At 40.3% G+C, this 19509-nt stretch overlaps 2 protein-coding genes across 2 annotated transcripts; one reads left to right on the forward strand and one right to left on the reverse strand.

Annotated features, from left to right (window-relative positions):
- Positions 1-379: 379 nt before the first annotated feature.
- On the forward strand, positions 380-4749 carry LOC135345784 (ephrin type-B receptor 2-like). The gene is made up of 5 exons (XM_064543231.1): positions 380-787; positions 1966-2025; positions 2083-2880; positions 3378-3496; positions 3649-4749. Exons 1-5 carry the CDS (start codon positions 505-507, stop codon positions 4582-4584), a joined length of 2196 nt encoding a protein of 731 aa, XP_064399301.1. The 5' UTR covers positions 380-504; the 3' UTR covers positions 4585-4749.
- Positions 4750-5200: 451 nt separating this feature from the next.
- Positions 5201-19471, reverse strand: LOC135345783 (tyrosine-protein phosphatase non-receptor type 21-like). Its single transcript, XM_064543230.1, has 25 exons — positions 19067-19471; positions 15808-15989; positions 15522-15619; positions 15175-15245; positions 14958-15025; positions 14624-14711; positions 14290-14378; positions 13933-14014; positions 13540-13658; positions 13084-13140; positions 12883-12959; positions 12519-12609; positions 11936-12079; positions 11471-11811; positions 10671-10769; positions 10254-10366; positions 10058-10132; positions 9764-9838; positions 9506-9577; positions 9077-9205; positions 8641-8724; positions 8427-8510; positions 7982-8057; positions 7540-7679; positions 5201-6263 (listed from the first exon to the last, which is right to left on the reverse strand). Exons 1-25 carry the CDS (start codon positions 19229-19231, stop codon positions 6135-6137), a joined length of 2748 nt encoding a protein of 915 aa, XP_064399300.1. The 5' UTR covers positions 19232-19471; the 3' UTR covers positions 5201-6134.
- Positions 19472-19509: the final 38 nt, after the last annotated feature.

Consider the following 19509-nt stretch of genomic DNA (forward strand, 5'->3'; position numbering starts at 1 on the left):
GCCGACGTCCCTCAGAACAGTACTGTTCGCCTAGTCGAGCGTCGCCGCCCTCCGGGCAACGGTAGAGGGCGGCGGCCCCCCACTACTGTTATGCTGCAACAGACAGTTTACGAGTCTAGTCATGAGGTACCGTAGAGCTCATTTTGCCTCCGCCAATCACCACGTGCACCACTGCCACCGCCGCGCCACGAACATAACCCTCGCCTTGTGCAAAATCCGGTCAGGGACAATGGGACAGAGTACACTGGAGTGCAGAGTGCAAACCTTGCGACACATGTGCAATTTTGAGCGTGGGTGGAACCGTATCCTAGCCTAGTTGGGCGGAGTCCAACCAACTGTGTGAGTTGGTTGGACTCCGCCCAACTAATCCTAGCCTAGCCTGTACTAGTGTGCATTGCGGTATAAGATTAAGAGTATGATTTCCGTGATATAGAATCTAGTGATCATACACTATTACAGACTAGATCTATAAATATGTATGCACTAGTCTAGCGCTGGATCTACATGTCTATCACCTTAAAGGATCTAAAAAAAGTTTATGCTGCGACGTTTGCAGCTCGAAACAAATGGCGAAACATCTTACTAGATCTGGATGTTGATAGTTCCACAATTGATAGCATTAGTACTAAATGTCGTGACATTCCTGACGACTGCTATCGTGAGGGACTGGCTTATTGGCTGAGAGGTGAAGAGAGAAGTTGGAGTGATGTGGTGGAGGCTCTGTCTAGTCCCACTGTGGGATATGATGACATAGCCATGATGATTGAAAGAGAATATAATATTGACGGTGAGCGTTTGTTGCTAGTTTCTAGAACGTTCATTATCAATAAACTCTGCACAATAGTGGCCAGTTATTTATGATTCACAGTCTTTAACGTAGACTTAAGAGTCCATAATAAAAGAGAGAGTATCAAACGCATGCACTGTGCATCAGATGTATTCGGAAAGTAACGTGACTTCCTGTCTGAAACGTGTGATCAATAATAATTTGGCAATAACATTATTGCTGCCTCGAGGCAAGTGAACCAATTTGAACGCTAGACTGGAAACCACTCCCCTTCTCTCTAGGAGAAAGGGACTAGCAAGTTGCTGTGTTGAGAGTTGTCCCGTTGGAGAACAAATCACAAAAATACGTAATGCGCGGGTGATATATTACTTTAGCCTCGAGAACAGACCGCCAGTGATGTACTCATACTCGAGGCCAATTATATTTTGTGCTGTAATAGTTAGCGCATGGGCGCGGGCGGTGGGTGGCACATGAGTATTTGTGACGTTTGCATTCTTGTGGGAGCGTGACACTGGGGACAACTCTCAACACGGCAGCTTGCCAGTCCTTTTCTCCCAGAGAGAAGGGGAGTGGTTTCCAGGCGCTCGGATTGATCAGTTACCAAGCAGGAAGTCACAAGGTAATGCTCTGGTTCGATACTCTCTTTCTTTTATTATGGACTCTTGGTCGAACCTATAGATAGTATTATGGCGCTTATAGCTTGGTTTGTATATAAAAAGGGGCGTGCATGTAGATCTACATGATGAGGTTGACAGTATCTTGGCAACAATCATGAATTAACTATCGTACAGTAACACAATCAATGTATGTACGTGCAGAGAAAAAACTTAAGCGCATACATGTAGCTATAATTATAATCGTACGCGTGTTTTGTTGAATCAGCACATTTCTAGGCTTTTGTTAATCACCTCTACATGAAACTTTTAATGGCCATCAGTATCTTTATCACTGCATACCCTGATAAAATGATGCAACACATAGACACTATACAACAGTGTCAGTCTATTAAGTAGGTGTGTTCATAATTATAGGCATTCACGGTCATGCCTCGTTAAGTCAGTACACCATTATGTCCGAAACCTTTTAGCTGCTTTCTGTACAACTTCTTAATGTAAGTCTGGCATAATACTATGGTAAATGTATATGGCACCCTAATAAATGTGTTATAAATTATACAGTTGGAGGATCCCCAGAACCCAAAAAGTTGAAAATTGAGGGCCATCAGCAGGTGAATGCAGGTATGAAAAGTTAATACTGATGCCGCTGTGTGTGAAATGTTCATTTAATTTATGCAGATCAGCAGAAGATTAATAAAGAGTTGTTAATAAACATGAAAGAAAACATCGGAAATGGTGCATTTGGTATAGTCTTTAAAGGTCGATACAAAAACCAGCCATGTGCCATTAAAGTGTTACACCATGTCGCAATTGAAATGCAGACTGATCTTCCAGCTGGACAAGGTATGAAGAAAATTAATCAAGCCTTTCAGCGCGAGTGTGAACTTTTAGAATCATTTCGTCATCCAAATATTGTGAGGCACTTATCAACCACAAAGCATCCCAAATCCAACAACACTTTGTTGGTCACAGAGCTGCTGGACTGTAACTTGAGATCCTATAATATCTCTAAAGAAACTCAACTTAGTAGTCATGGTGAAGTAAGCCTCTCCAAAGATGTAGCCTCTGGTCTCGCTTACATTCATAGTATGAATATCATCCACCGTGACCTTTGTGGTGATAACATTTTACTGAAAGTTGGCCAACCAATACCTGTAGCAAAGATTTCTGACTTTGGAATGGCCAGATTTATTGATCCATCCAGACTTAGTGCCACGTTAACAGCTATCGGACATCGTATGGGGTACCTACCTCCTGAGGCTCTCCGAATTCCCTATGAGAGCTATGATCATACTCTAGACGTTTTCTCTCTTGGGGTGATCATGGTTCAGATAATTCATCGATTAGACACAATAAAAACAGCGGAAGATCGATCGTTGTTTGCTGGAAAGATTCCTAAATCACATTTCCTTAAGGGTATTGTTATAAAGTGCTTACAGGAGGATAAAGATCGAAGACCAAGTTCCAAAAGTGTTGGTGAGTCACTGTTTTTGTCATAATTATTTCTGTGTATAGCTATAAAATAATGTAGCTGATCGTGATCTGATTAGACCATAATTATGCCTGCATGAATAGCCAGAGGAGGTACGATATCTGCAAGGCGCAGAAAGTGTTGGATGCACCATATTCTCCAGGTCAAAGTTTACTAGCACATCAAGCAACTTTGCCAACTCCAGGCAGATTTGAAGCTGCAGAAACCATGTTTGATTAAGCTGATGACAATAACTTAAAGCATGACTCTTGCCAGCTAATAGCTCAGTGCTATATAGTGCAGTGGCAGGTAACACGCAATTGAACTTTGATCCCAATGTAATAAAGAATGTGGTATATCCAACACTTAATTCCTGCGCCTCGTGGATGTTGTACCTCCTCTAAGTTGAAGCCAGGCTAGGGGAACTCTGGAGTCCACAAACATGTTAATACATAAGATATTGCATAATGTTTGTGACCTACTATTTATATTTTTTATGAAGGATTTGAATTGGCCAAACAGATGTCAATGGCAGATACTATGAACTACACTCCCTTCGGAGATAAAAAACTAAACGAAGCAAAAATGGCACATACACCACCTGATAATGTCAACCGTCAGGTATATAAACTCTTAGTAAATTATCTACTGCGGCAAGTATTTATGGCTGCATGCCTGCATGCACTAGAATTTCCAACTCTCCGTCAGTATAATATATAATTCTTAGGTTTGAGTATTATGTTGAATATAATAATAATAATATTATCATTTAGAATCCTCCCGCTAAGTTGCCTGTTGTCAAGGTTCTAAGAAGAGGAAAAGACATGCCTATTAAATCGTGGAGCGATGTTAGGAGTGTTACTATTGGAGAAGTGGTGTATGTTGGAGGAAGTACTGCTGGAGGAAGTCAGGATGCTGGTTGTACAGTAATTAAATTTTACTTTCAGCAAAACTTGTGGACTGTACTCCCACAGTACAAGGTTGATGAGTTTGCTATGGTGTGCTTCCTTGATCAGTTAGTTTTAATTGGAGGATTGGATCCTACAAAAACTATCATCGTGGATTATATAGCAATGTTCGATAATACAGTCAACAAATGGACATTTCCGTACTCGCCACTAAACATTGCTCGCTACGATTCAACAGCTATCTCCTCGAACCAAAGCATTGTGGTCGCTGGAGGATGGATTAACTGTGAAAAGAAGCGAATTAGGTCTACCTCTGTTGAAGTGTTTGATCTTTCAACAAATATGTGGTTCATAGCTGATTCCCTACCTATTGCCCGATCAGCAGCCAAATCTAGTATGCTTGGAAATACCCTCTATCTCTTGGGTGGATTTGACGACATTAAATCCTACAGAACTGTACATAAAGTTGTATTCAAGGAACTTTTCGACAAAGCTGTAAGGGAGAGAAATAACCCTGGATCACTTCAAACTACCCTTTGGCAAACCGTTGAACGAACTCCACTTGGTCGATGTGCAGCGCTTAGCATCGAGTGCTATCTCTTGGCTATTGGTGGGTATAATGAACAATTCCGAGCCTCCTCGTCCATACACCTATTACAGCCAGATACTATGGATTGGGTGAAGGTCGGAGATCTACCAACTGCACAACACGGATCTACGTGTTCAGCACTGTCCAATGGAGAATTTATTGTAATAGGTGGTTATGGTGTTAGTCGAGTTGATTTTATGTCTATTTTATGAAGTACGTATTATGTACGTACATACAGTAAACTCAGATACGGATTCAGAGTTATACCAAAATTAATCCATTTTTCTGTTGTTGGTTCATCAATTTTATTGGCATACGTAATGCTGACAATGTAAGTGCACTATGTCTATATAGCTAAATAAGTCTTGCTCTGCCAATATACTGGATAACTGCACCATACACAAATTTGTGTATGAATCATTTGCACCAGATGCATTCGTTGAAATCTCAGTTCCTTTAGACTCTTGGAAATAACAATTGCCTGTGCGAATAAGAGAATGGTTAATGGCCACCTATATAATTATGTAAAAGCAATTTGGCCTGGAATGAGGTCATAATTAGTGAAAGTTCAAGTAGATTCTAATGTCCGACCTCCTCTAGCTCTAGCTCTGTGTCTGACCTCCTGCTTCTTATTCTTAATTGCTTTGTTCACACGTGATCTTAACTGTACATATATATACACTGAGTCCCAGAGTCCTGCACTGAGTTGCTTGCACTGTGTAAAACCATATCTAGGATCAGGAGCCCCTGCTAAAAAGGACCAGTTTTTTGTGAGTTCAATATAAGGAGGTTGTATAATTGTAGATCTACTCACTTATAATTTTGTAGGTTTGACTATTAAAGTGCCCTCGCAGAGATCTACGTTACCTGATGCTATGAACAGTGCTGGTGTACATCAAGCAGGAGAAGCTGTAATTGAAACCCACACTGATGGCACTATAGTAGTCAATGGATGCTGGACACTGAAATACAGGAGAAAGCGTAATGAATTTGAAAGAGATGCAGGCTGTCGTTTTACGGTATGGGTACTTCCAGCAATAGTAATAGTTATAGCATTATGTGTAGGGCTTGACTGTATTTCTGGACCTGGAATGGTAGCACTTTTAGTTTCCATTTATGCTTATCTGTGTCTTTTTAAATCAACTGTCTGTTATGAGTAGAAACACACATTGTCATTCGGGTAATGTACGTATAGTCAGTATATATGAATGTTGCAAGCTAACCTCTCGGTATATTTTACTTTGCTCAAATGTATAGAATAGCTCATTAGTTTGCTTTGTATAATTTATTACGAAAATGATTTTTAACATTTGCAATTTTATTGTGGCAATGAAATTAGATTCCATCGTCTTCTATAGGTTCAACAACCCTGGCCGCGTGGCGATGTTCGAGACAGTACATTGCCTGTCATTAGACCGACTTGTTTCGCATAGTCCAATTACCGTATACTCACAGTATAGCTGGGGTATTTTTAAGACATGTACATAAAGTTGTATTCAAGGAACCGACAAAGCTGCGCTGTGAGGGAGAGCAATCTCAAACTGCATCGTTGACCCCTGAATTGGTCGATTTGCAGCGCTTAGCATCGAGTGCTATACGTATATATATATATATATATATATAAATTATATATATTGTTATCCACATATCAGATAGAGACTCAGATTTATCCATTTTTCTGTAGTTGGTTCATCAATATTATAATTATTGATGATGGCATAAAAAGGGAAAAGTAATGCTGACAATAGTAAGTGCACTATAGCTAAATAAGTCTTGCTCTGCCAATATACTGGATAACTGCACCATACACAAATTTGTACTGTCCAATCATTTGCACCAGATGCATTCGTTGAAATCTCAGTTCCTTTAGACTCTTGGAAATATCAATTGCCTGTGCGAATAAGAGAAAATGGAATAAAAAAATTAATGGCCACCTATATACCGTATTTACTTCATTAAACACCCATGGTAAAAGCTGTCTTGTCAATAAACGCCCCTCTTAAATAATCGCCCATGTATGGGGCGTGGCACTGTGGGTGGAGCTGAATTAGTACGTGGAACCAGCTGAAACAATGGCAGCATAGAATAACTATTTATGATGGCAGAGAGGACACAGAGGGAGAAACACCACTCTTAAGATTGAAGCTGAGAGCTGTGGCAGCAGCCAAAAAGAGCATAATAACTGCTGATGAGCAAGAGTTTGAAGTAGACAAAACAATGAACGCCCGTTTCGAATAAGCGCCCATCTCGTTTAAACGCCCCCTCTACAGATGCTGCTGGGAAATAAACGCCCGGGCGTTTAATCAAGTAAATACAGTAATTATATGTACAGTAGACTCTCGTTAATCCGGTCACCCTTGGGACCATGCAGCTTGGCCGGAATAGCGAGGTGGCTGCAGCTCAGGAAATAGCCACGGCTTAAAAACGACCTTACCTCGAATCTAATGACTACTTTTGCGGTTTTTGTCTCGAGGATAATGTAGAATAATGAATCATTTTGTTCTCTATTTAAGTGTAATTCAATTTTATTTGCTAAACCACACCCAAAACGTCATATCCGGCCGTAATACACGTATAAAATTACATTGAAAACCTTGTTTGGGACAGCCAGCACTGGCCGGTAACCGGAATAGCGAGTGGCCGTACTTCAGGGTGAGTTTTGTGCAGTAAACATATAGCTAGCATTCCGTGCCAAGCCAAATGGCCGGTATATCGAGGTGGCCGTACTTCAGGGAGCCGGAATAGCGAGAGTCTACTGTATACGTATTATACTGTTCACTAGTGAAAAATAAATAGAGGACTCTGGCTTTTAACAGTGAAATTTGCCCGTATTAGGGCGAGGTGGTCGCAATTCAATGGCCGCGCATTATTGCGCCTCGAATCCAATGGTGACATACTTTCGCGTGTATTTATTTCTGTGAATGAGAGTAAAATCGCAAAATTAGCACTCGCAAATAATTGGCCGCCCTCTTGTTCAATGTATCCAGATCGACATTTTGCAAAAAATTATACCAGCAAAATGTACAATAATTATATAGCGAGAGTCCACTTATTATACACCCATTATTAGCACAATAGCATTGGGTTGTACATAAAATTATAATTATGTAGCAAGCATGTAATTAGTTAAAATTAATGCATGCAGATCGAAACAGACATGCACTTACATCTCCACAATCCACTTTAGCCATAAGCAGGTCCATAAGCACTACCACTCCAGACCTCCCAACACCAGCACTACAGTGGACCAACATAGGAGAGGAGCTACCATACCGAAGACGCAGGGCATTGATGTCAGCAAGAAAATCTGTGGGAGCATGTACGTGTGGTGAATTTTACACTAATCTAACATTCAATGCATGCATGGCGTATCGAATATTAACACAGGTAGTCATCTCTGGAGAAATGCCATTATTTTTGCTATAAAAGCCAAGGCACCCATGTCCCAAAGGAATGTTTCATTTATAATACAAGTCCTCAACAATTAAGCCTATGACTTGTTCTGAAAGATTTATAATGTTATAGTAAGGTACCACGATACTAATAAACTACCTACGATGATACCGGCAACTAATTTGACGGCATTTTAAGCCAGTTCCAGTCACTGACCTAAGAATGGCTGAGGATTTTCAGGAATGCCATAGTCGGGCCAGTCAATGTACTGCATATGAGTCACCTCTCTCTCCTGCAAAATGAGTACTGAGATATACGTAGGTGTTCATTGCTAGCAAAAATTATATACTTATTATGCACACACTTCTGTACAGCAAACAAATGTAGTTCTAGTTATAGTTAGGCATGCTATTAAATTGGTCAACATGTTTTGTCCTGCATTAATGTTGTAGGGATAATTAAAAATCAATGTATAATTATATGTAAGAGACAGTCACAACTTATTACGGCTATCTATAATACCTTGGCTCTCAAGGTACAACGAAGGTCAACATAATTTATATACATTTTCACTTAACAATAATTATTATACGTACACAGTCATACTTATGGTACGCTGTTATTACGTATACTGCCCCTTCATCTACAGCAGCACATGTACCTGTCCTGATGGGATGTGTTTGACCATGAACCCTCGACTGATAGCACTAGCACTTTTCTCAACAAAAAGTCGAGACACTCGATACTGAAATAATGTGTACATAATATGTCATAAACCATAGCAACGTACAATATAATATTATAGAAAATGTATAATACAGAGCAAGAAGTATACGTACAGATATGTACTGACAATAATCTAAAATGGCAGTTACCTGTTCGAATAGCACATAGTCTGGTTTTCCATCTACACTCTCATCCGAGGGATAATATCTGAAGCACTTTGGTCGACCGTGTTCCTACAGGGATCAAAAGGAATGACACTGCATGGGTAGGCTGGTAGGTACGTATGTAAAGTCTAGTTGGCCCTGGAAGTTGTATGGTCAATTATGGCTTCATTTAGGCTTTATGTGGTTGACTAGTAAGCCAGGGACTTGTTGGTTGGAGCTTATCAGCTCTAAAGCATAATTTATATAGAAGCGCTTTTTAACTAGTTGAGTAAAGTATGACAAAGTTATGACAACATTATTATGAGGGCCCAGCTAATTGTAGACAAGCTAGTATTGGATGCAATTATTATAAACGTGGCCAAAATAACACCTCAAGCAATGCTACAAAATTATAGATTTAATTGTCGACGTTCAGGCTCACCGTCTCATTAGTGACCATGATAATAATGCGAACATCCTGCTCCCAGACCATCTGCCAGAAGTCAGTGCTGGTCTGCTCCAGCGGTCCCTGGGCTACTATGTAACTGTACGATCGGTGGTTCACCTCAAACTGTGTGTGCATGGTGTGGGATGGTGTTGAAAGTATGAGTGCATGAGAGTGTGTGTAGCTAGTGTATGGAGGTTGATGCCTACGATCAAAGCCCCTTATTCAAAGGGGTACTGTCAGCTAGTATTAAACTATTAAAATAACGTCGCTTCAGTCTCTAAAATTTCTTATGTATAAAGTCTCCGAATTATGGACAAATTCCCTAGGCAAAATGTCACGAATATCATGTTTGTGTGTGAGGGGGACTTCGGGTGTGTGTGTTTTGTCAACACAAATATATATTACTACACTACAATTATGTACCTTCACATAGTTTGCATTGACATAATCAGTGCCGGAAGTGTTGTTAGCTGGGTTGAGCTTCACCCTTGTCTCCTACAGAATAACAAGATGCATTCTAGCATGTATATAAACAAGTATTTTGATCCATATATTATACAAGATGGAAACAGGACGGTGACAATCAACATGTCACTATTACTACCACAAACTGATCGCACAAATAGGCTCCGGAACAGAAATTATAATTAGCATTAGGTATGAAAACACAAAGTTACTCACCTCATAAGGAAGAATGTCTCTGTACCTATTCTTGTGGATGTTCTCAGGGAGCTGCCCAGCATCGATATTGGCCCCCTGCATGGGTAAGAGTGCATGTCATGCCACTGAACATGGTCGCTAAAAAAGTACAGCTGAAGTTAGAACTGAATGCTTTTTACTCATGCACTCTCGGATGATGTCAATGATTGTCATACAGCACTAACTGTAAGCATAATTATAAGTACGTAGAAAACCAGTTGTATATACATAAAAATGTAACGAGCAAAGACACTCAGAGCTAAGTTATGATCTTACTGGTTTCTTCTTGGGCAGAACCTCATACTCCGTGTACAGCTTGCTGCTATTCATGATCTTTTGAAGCTCTGCTCCCTGCAAGTACATGGGATAACAGGGTAAAAATAATGCCTTTTTCATTTCATGCTAAATATTTACCAATGCTACTATTATGACTGTACTGATGAACATTTGCCTAATGAAACTACCCACTCACCCTTTGGTCTCTAGTTCCACTGGCTGCTTCTTGTTCTTGCTGCTCGGCAATGCTAAATGTCCGTATCTTGAGGGAACGGGGTGGAGTCTTGCCATTCAGCTGCTCAAGAGAACCTGTTTAGCGGGTGGTTGGTACGTATGAGCATGTAGTAATTGCAGGTCGAGACATATTGACTGCCAAAGGCTCATGAAACACATTATTGTAGGAAGACTAAGTCCAAAACCTACTCTCTGCTGTGAGAGGTACTGCATTCGTATATGTATTCTCGGCCAATCTAACGTCTAAGTAAGTATACATGTACAGATACTCAGAGCTAATTAAAAAAATAGTTGTTTGCCAGCAATCCATTAAAAGTGTCACATAATTATAGTATGTGGTAACAGCTTAAAGCCATACATGTATGCTTTGATGGCTCACCAGTGAACTTCTTCTTCCTGCCTGGCCCCAACATCTCGAAAGTCTCCTGAGAACTGTCAGTAGTGTCTTCAATGTCCATGGACCCAGTGTTTGCAAACCCTGCAGCAATTGACGACACTCTTATATCAGCGTAGGGGCATTTCAATAGTGCTTCTTAGAAACAACTGCTTCCCAAAACCGTCTAGTTCACACACAACTTTTCGTACGATTGTGATAATACCTGACAGTATCTGCAGGCTATGATAAGCCTATAGCTTAGTTTATATACTGTACAATCAACTATAGGTAGTGCTATAATCAAATTACCTTCGAACATATTCGAGCTCAAACCATACCACACTCACAGTGCGTACATGTACATTAGTGCTTGACTCAACGTTACGATAAATCAGATCAACTCTTCCTTCTAAATTAACCGAATAGTGTACAAACACTTGTTAAGTTTCAGTTTCATACACCAAATAGAACACCACGAGCACACTTATTTATTATTTAAGCCAAGTCAGGGAAATTTTTTGACTACAGCTGATGTACAAATCAGAGGAGATAACCTTACTGCATGCATGGTGAACTGCACGTACATGTATGTACACAAACCCCCATGCCAAAACATTCACCTATTAACATTCAGAACCTCAGTCTGATACGCATCAACAGCCACCACCGAGAAATATATATACCAATTAACCAAGCAACCAGGTTACAAATGAATAAAAAACAACCTCACAACAATATTTCCGAATCTTGTTTCCAAAACATGTCAGTTATATTTTAACATGGCATACACACACTAAAAATACCATTTTGATGCATTTTCTTGTCCTTTCTCTTGCGTCTACTGTATGGACTGTTCTTGGGTGTCCCGTTGGAACTGGGAAAACTACTTTGACTGGTTCTGTCCCCACCTCCAGCCACTTCTGGATCGACCCAGTCGATAAAATCCTCACCACTTGTGAAAAATGAGGGTGGGAGGGGTTCGCTTGAGAATACCAGAGGCTCGGGTCGTTTAGCGGTGTGTGAGGGTGTGGTTAGTGGGGGAGTAGGTAGTGAAGAGGCAGTGTGTGGTGGTGTGGAGTGTTTGGAGCGTGAGGGTGTGGAAGGTGTGGAGGAGTGGGCGGGACTGTACGCTTGAGACGGTGCACTGCATAAATAGAAAATGAAAACCAATTCAAATTTATTATGTGTATTGCACATCACTACACATAATTATGTACATGCATATTCATTATAGTTACAGCTACCTCCTTTCCTATGTATATACTCACGTTCTACTGGCCACTGTGGACTGTGCCGAAGTGACCACTCCATTGTGACCCACTCCGTTAGTAGTGGGGTGTACCTCGACAGTGGTCGTCCCATGACTACCACCCCTGGCTTGGTCCGTGATGGAGAGAAGATGAATCGGATCCCTGCACAGATAGAAGGAAAGTGTAACACACTATATACCGGTTCAGTGTGCATCATAAAACTACATCCAATGTTACAGTATTTTTTCTCCATGCAATAACAGCTAGTGTATATATAGTTGAACATCCGATAATGAGGACCCTCCTAATAAAGAAAACCACTTCTCTAAATTAAGGACAGTACTTTCATCCCAATGTATACTAAAACCCCCCAAGCAATTGAGAAAGCGCTCTATACACGACAAGCGTCGAGCGTTACATGTATTATTCCCCCAAAATGTCCATGTGTAAACAGATTGAAGTACACATACAGTACTTGATTAACTGATGATCACTACACATACTGCTATACAGTCACTTAAAGAGATGCAAATAGGTATATAAGGTCATACAAATATAGAGCTTGTGTAGGGCTGTATAATATACATAGCTATAGCTTCACCTGTCGTGAGTAGTAGGTGAAGTGTCCTCAGTGATGGGTGTGGTCTGTGGCTCTGAGCTGGTGGCCCTCACACCTCCTCTGTGGAGAGGTCCTGTGAACAAGGGAGTATAGGAATGAATATTCGAGGTATGGCATAAACATGATGGTGGTTAAAGACATTTACAACAGATATCCATAGCTAGCTACGTATATACATGTACTTTGTTCGAATGATATTGAATGGAACTGGTCAAAATGCTTTCCTAGTAGGTAGAGGGATTCAGTGATGTCATCGCTATATTCACACTACTTTATTATGTCACATGCAAATTCGAGCTAAAAAACATGCAGCCAGACACGATCTAGTTATAGCTGCATCACTCACTCTGCAGTGGTTCCTCTGCCTCACTCAGTTTGGTCTTTCTGGCAAACATGGACGTGGAGATCAAGTGATGACTGGGTCTGTGTTGAGGAAGAAGAGGATCATGCAAATGAATGGGTGGGTATACATGCACACCAACATGTGCACTAAACTGTACGTATGGTGTGATGTGGGCCAGTGCATTTTAAAACATGATAAACTTACTCTGGAGTTATCCCCCTGGTCCGCAGATCGTGCAGTGACCGAGACTTCTTCTTCGAGCTGCGTAACAATTAAGCTATCAATTTTGTATACGCATACGTACGTGTACATGTAAATCCAAGCACACAAGAAGGCACCGCACATGCAGTATTATTCTCCTGGCCTACAGAGGATTTCAGGTTGGTTGGCAGAAGATAAAGTGAAGTGCAGCCATCCATGACCATCTCATTCACACACTGTGTACAAACGTACATGTATGTTTTACTTCACTAGTGGTCATGGTTGACTGCACTTCAACTTTTAACTTCTGCCAACCAACCTGAAATCCTCTGTATAATTTTCTGCTACTTTGCTATTGTCGTACATATACACTTACATGTACAAAAACTACATAATCATACTGACACATAATATTGAAGTAGTATATGTACCTATAGTATACGTGACTATGATACTCACCCCTCTACTACCCCGCTGGCCATCCATGAGAGACCGGGGGTCTCCTCCAGCTCTGTCCGATAGAACTTGTGCTGGTTGATCATCATCTTGAGAATGTACTGAGCAGTCTTGTTATCAGGCTATACGGAGAGTCACATGCACACATGATGTACATAAGGTGGGAATCACCACTTAAAGAAACTCTAAATGGTACCCAGGTTCTAAGTGAATAGTTTGTGTAATACAACCTCTAAACAAAGGCAACCTATGCATGTAATGACCACGTGAGGGGGTACACTGAACTTTTTGAGTTTTGACTATCTGGGTGCGTATATAGAGTAAATTCATGTGTGACTTTACAGAGAGGTAAATGTGGGCTCACTTGGCAGCAGCATGTTTCATTGCAGGGCTCACCATTTTGAAGTAGATGGTTTCTCCTGGAGTCTCAATTCCAAAGTTCTTATCCCTCACTTTCATTCGATAAATGTCCGGCCACCTAAAAAAAACACAGTAAGGAATGAATAATGAATGGACCGACAAAATAACAGCTATTCACTGGAACTGAAGTTGTACTAACTATATATGGGAGGTTATTGAACTTTAGCTAAACCTTAATTGTATCATCTCCAAGAGATTGTAAGAGCCTCAGCTATAGGGATTATCACATTGCCAGCCAGATACGTACTTTAGAGGCTAGAGCGTCCCGCTTTTACCGCTACTTACATGATATTACATGTATATACAATGGATCGTGCAGTCTTTCTCACTTACTTGAAGTAAATATTAGGTTGTCCATTTGAGTGCTTCACAAATATGCCAATAAAGCAAGCACCGAGCCAAATGTTACTTCCGTTAACGTCCTGCATGAACAATACCCTGTCTAATTAATGTGTACATGTCCTAGAAACTAGAAGAGCTTCAATGTTGCATACAATTAAAATTAAAAGATCACTCACAATCATAATTAATAATCATTTTATCGAGTGTCCTAGTATACACACTCGAACTATATTATTATGTACAATACTACAGCATGGATCCCAGGCCCCAAACTGGTATGCCAATAATAATTTACTACACCAGTAGTACCAGTACTATGGCTCACCAGTTTCTGGAAGGACTGATGGCCGTACTCAGGTAGTTGCTGGGCAAGCTTGATGTACATCAACTCAGCAGCTGCCGGAGTCATGTCTCTGTAGCAACAATGAAAAATTCAGCAGAGTGAATATAATTATGACAGCCAGGTGATGGAGCAATCACTCATGATTATGCAAACGTCAATGAAGCAACAACACCTTTTGTAAGCAGCTACCAGTACAACTATTAAGGCACAAGATGGTCTTTAGGGAAGACTCAATAGATACAGACACACGCTCAACGTCATAGTGAAATTAAGCACACTGGTACAACGAGTAGTACTACTAGTTAGTGGGCTGTACCTGTGTCTCTGGTGCAGCTTTGATGATCTGTCATTGAGTGACTGGAACACAGAGGGGGGTCCAATGTGCTGGAGGAATAGGGGAGCTAGTGAAACTAGTGATTAGACAGCTAAATCTGTGTTACATGTTTAGTTAATGATCTTTACCATTACCCAAAGAATACAGTATAAATTATAGTAAGGGGTTAATTTGGAGCTCTATCACTTGTATGACTTACAGGAGGGAGGAAGATGTAGTCGCTAAGGAAGTCGTCGGTGTGCTTCTCATCATCAAAGTTGCCAAACTCTCCTGAAAAGCAAATGAACAGTAGACCGTTATGCAACACAATAGGATCAAAGCATTACACTGGATCGACAAATACATGTACATGTATGGGAGCTGCACCTTTGTCTACTTTAGGTTCAAAAGAAAAAGAACATACCAGTATACTATTGGGAGCTAGCAGATAATCTGATAGCATTCCAGGTTTAATAGAAACATGTACATTACTCTTGAGCTATTTTAAAAAACCGACAAAATGCTCTTATTAAATGTGTACATTGTAGGGGCTGGTGTGTGGCATACCTTGCAGAGCATAAGAGGCCAGCTTGACTGCCAGGTCATTGGAGCAGTCCAAGTCACCATTCAGTATCAGGTGTTTCAGTTGCAAGAAGTACAAATATCTGCATAATGCACAGAGCAAAATCTTGAGTGTACTGAATTACTATCGGTATATGTGCACATAGTATTTGCAAACTTAAAACCAAACGCTGAATTAGATTAGAGCTCTTGATCATTGTTCTTAGCAAATTCTAAAATTGAAGACTAAGGCGCGTGTGTCAGAAAAGCTTATTAATTAGCTCTTCCTCACTTGGTAATCTCAAACTTGAGCTTGGTAATGTTGGCCACGTAGTACTGCACTCTGAACCTAAGCTCAGCATTCCTGGCACCATCAATCCCGTACTTCTCCAGCTGTTTCCTCAGTGGCTTCTCCTTGTCCACCCAACGGAGGAGGTCATGCTTTGTCTGGTACTGGAGACCAAAGTAGCTGATCTGTGGGGGGTGATAGTGTGTGGGATAATGGTGTGTGCGTGGTGGTGACAGTGTGTGTGTGTGTGTGTGTGGGGGAGGGTAGATATTGGTCTTAATCCAGGCATAAATTGTAGGTGTGTGACTATATACGTAGAGAGTACTGAGTCAGTGTGAGTGTTATGTTGGAAGTAAGTGTGTACAAAGCATAAGCACGCCCAGCTACATAAACTGATTATTGTGTCTATGTGTGCACAGACATAGCTACATAGTGAACACGTCATGTGTCCAGACAAATTACCAAACACATGTAAGGCAATGAACAAAAAGTGCACATAGGTTTGGGGCCAATTCCCTAACAAGATCCATCTGTGAAACAGCCATCTCCCTGGGGGCATTAGCTACACACATGCTACTGATAATCTACAAATGGTCATTGTATTTACTGCATCTCTTGTTGTGGCTTCTGTAGCCAAGGCTCATAAAAACACAATAAGATATCAATTACCACTGTGTGTACTGACAGTGCAAACAAAAAGGAATTTTCTGCAACACTCACACTTATTTGCAAAGAATCTGATGACCAAGATGACCATGCACAGTTTTGGGATGTACTAATCACTAACATTATTTGAGCCACTAAACATCGTTTCCATTTATGAACATGTGAAAACACCAGGCAGGGTTTTGTGGATTGGCACACACATTATTGGTGGTGGTGGGGACATTTTCACTACTGCAAATCAGAAGTGAAAGTACCATTAGACAGAAATGTGCAACCATAGTAAATTTCTACTACAGACAATTGTGAGAAGGGAAATGATGGGTAATATATACCACCTGAGGAAATTGTGGTGTGTATTGACGGAAATACCAGATCTTACAAGTGCAACTACGTATTAGGACTGGACCAAGTTTGCGATTTGAGCATACGTAGATACAGAGGTCAAGTTAAAAAAATTAAAACCCTAGCTATCAAAGAGACGGCTTTTGTAAAATGACAGAATCTAGGTACAAGTATAGACATAATTGGCCTTTGAGAACACACCTACACAGCAACAAAGACAAAGCAAAATAGACTGTATCCTTTAAAATGCACATTTCTGTACACAATCGATACAGCCCCGGCCAACCTGGTATAATGCTATGAAGAACAGTGCAATGCCATCGCTATGTAGATCAACAAGAAGCTCGGTTTATATTTCTTGCGTCTTAAATGCACGTATAACATTATTAACTAAAAGTTGGACAAAACTATCATCCATTGTTTGTACAAGTAATGGACAAGAATTTACCGATGGCTGTCAATAGAACTTACTAGCCGTGTTCTTTATACATTTATAATAATATGCATGTGTAACATTTAATATGCCGAATAATTTGTAATTAACGCACTAAAGTGCTTGTATGCAAAATGTATTGTATTGGCACAATTAAGTTATGTACGCTGTACAAACACGCACCGTCATTACATTATCTAGAATGAGGGGGTGTATAGACAAAGTTCACCCCCTAAGAAAACCACAGCTAACCAGACAGACAATACCTCTCACCAAATTTAGCTTTAATCAACACCATTGGGTACTCACTGTCACTATTGTAACTGTTGATGTAACTGTTGATGTAATAGGTTGTTCAAACTCAGTGGGTAACTCACAACAAAGATCACGCATTTGGTCCCGAAAACCGAAGCAAGCATAGTCAAATGGGACCAGCAAATAACTGTACATGTTCATGTTACAAATAAGGATATATATACTTGTAAGATACTTTTACAATGTATCTGTAATAAAAAATCTCCAAGTTTGTGTCGTTTGGCTTATAATGTTACACAACCGAGGTAGTCTGCCAAAGTACTGTATAAAGAAGGCCAAGACAGGGAACAGCAGCCAAGCATCGCTCAAACTTGCCCACTAACCAATCTCTCTGTACCACCATATACAAACTTTCCCTTTGGTTTAAATTTACCTGTGCTTTTGTGACAGGCTATTTTCAACCCTAAAATATTCAAGAGGCAGTAATTTGCTTACTGTGTCTATAGCAAACATGTATGTAAAGATTTCTATCAAGACGGTAAAACGGTGGTGGTGGTGTTGTTCATAGATGGTGGGGCAACAGCCTTCGATTGCAACTGAGATATGTATTAATTGCGTGGTCAGGTACCCAGATGTGAACAAAACGATTGCAGTCACATGATCAACTGCTAATGAAGTGCTGTTGATGATCAATAAATTGGCACATTAATCTGCACGTCAGTCGTTAACAATTACATGCAACACATACCTTTATATTGTTAAGTACATAAAAATGACTACCACCGTGATTATGCAGCTTAGGGCATTCAGACAACTGAAAAAGGGAATACTATAATAATAATTATACGTATTTCCAATACATTATGTAAGGAAGTGTAGCTACGTACGTAGAGAACTGCTAAAACACAGTCAGTGACACGAGTCTATACATCAACATTCCCACAAAGATTAGTACAAATAGAAGCTCTACAAAAATAATGCACGCAAACAGTTACAGTGCTTCTATGGAAACAGCACTTGTCTACTCAGAATAAGAGGGATGGGCTGAACATAAGCAACACACTTAGCCTAAATCAACAGCATATAATTATAAGCAAGCACTCGATCTATTCAACAATGGATTGTTGTATTGTACTGTAAAAAGAGAACAGCAAATGTTTATGTATAGGATTACCGAGCAAGAGAAGAGTCTGCCTACATTGTGATTTTTTAATTGGGACGCAATAAAACCACAGTTTATTTAAGGACACAGTTGTAAAGTGGATCAAACATTTGTAGTTGGATATACTACCGTGGTGATTATACTTCACCTGAGGCATTGATACAGATATTGTTTGTTATACTTACTGCAAACATATTGACAAACAATCCAAAGACGCCACACTAAACATATGAATAAACTCTATCCTTAGTGCTGCTCCACAGTTAGTGCAGGCTACCACAGTACACGAGTAAGGATTCCAACATGTGGCCACATTCCCAGCACCAAAACCAACGTTTGGCCACAAGTGATGCAGCTAAGTTTGTATGGTGCAATATTTTACTCTCTATAGACCACCAACTCACCTCTTGTATTTCCATGACTTGAGCCACTTTTTCCAAACAGTCTGTTCCAGTCACCTCAGGTAAAAGGTTGAACTCAATAGTTGTCTTATCCAACAGAACAATCCTAGCCAGAAAACAGTTTCTAGCTACATTGTACTTCTGGCTCTTCTTGAACAGACGTGGCATCTTCTCAAGAGTTAGTAAACAGTGGTGTTAGAAGCTAGCCCCAGGGCAGACTTTGACAAGAGGTTTGAGTGAACTATTTCCAGCAGATCACCTTGAACTTGGATTGTGATGGAAGCTCTATGTAGTAAGGTATCTTAGCACTTGTAGCTTTTTAGCACAAGTCTTTTGTAGCTGTCTGTCATCTCCCAGAAGACTATGAGAATGCCAAGAACTCTATTGATGTTGGATACACGCCCCCCAAACTAAAATTGTGACGTAACGCGAGTAGTTGTATGCGC

The sequence above is a fragment of the Halichondria panicea genome, chromosome 12 (assembly GCF_963675165.1).
Source record: "Halichondria panicea chromosome 12, odHalPani1.1, whole genome shotgun sequence".
In the NCBI taxonomy this organism is placed as follows: Eukaryota; Metazoa; Porifera; class Demospongiae; order Suberitida; family Halichondriidae; genus Halichondria; species Halichondria panicea.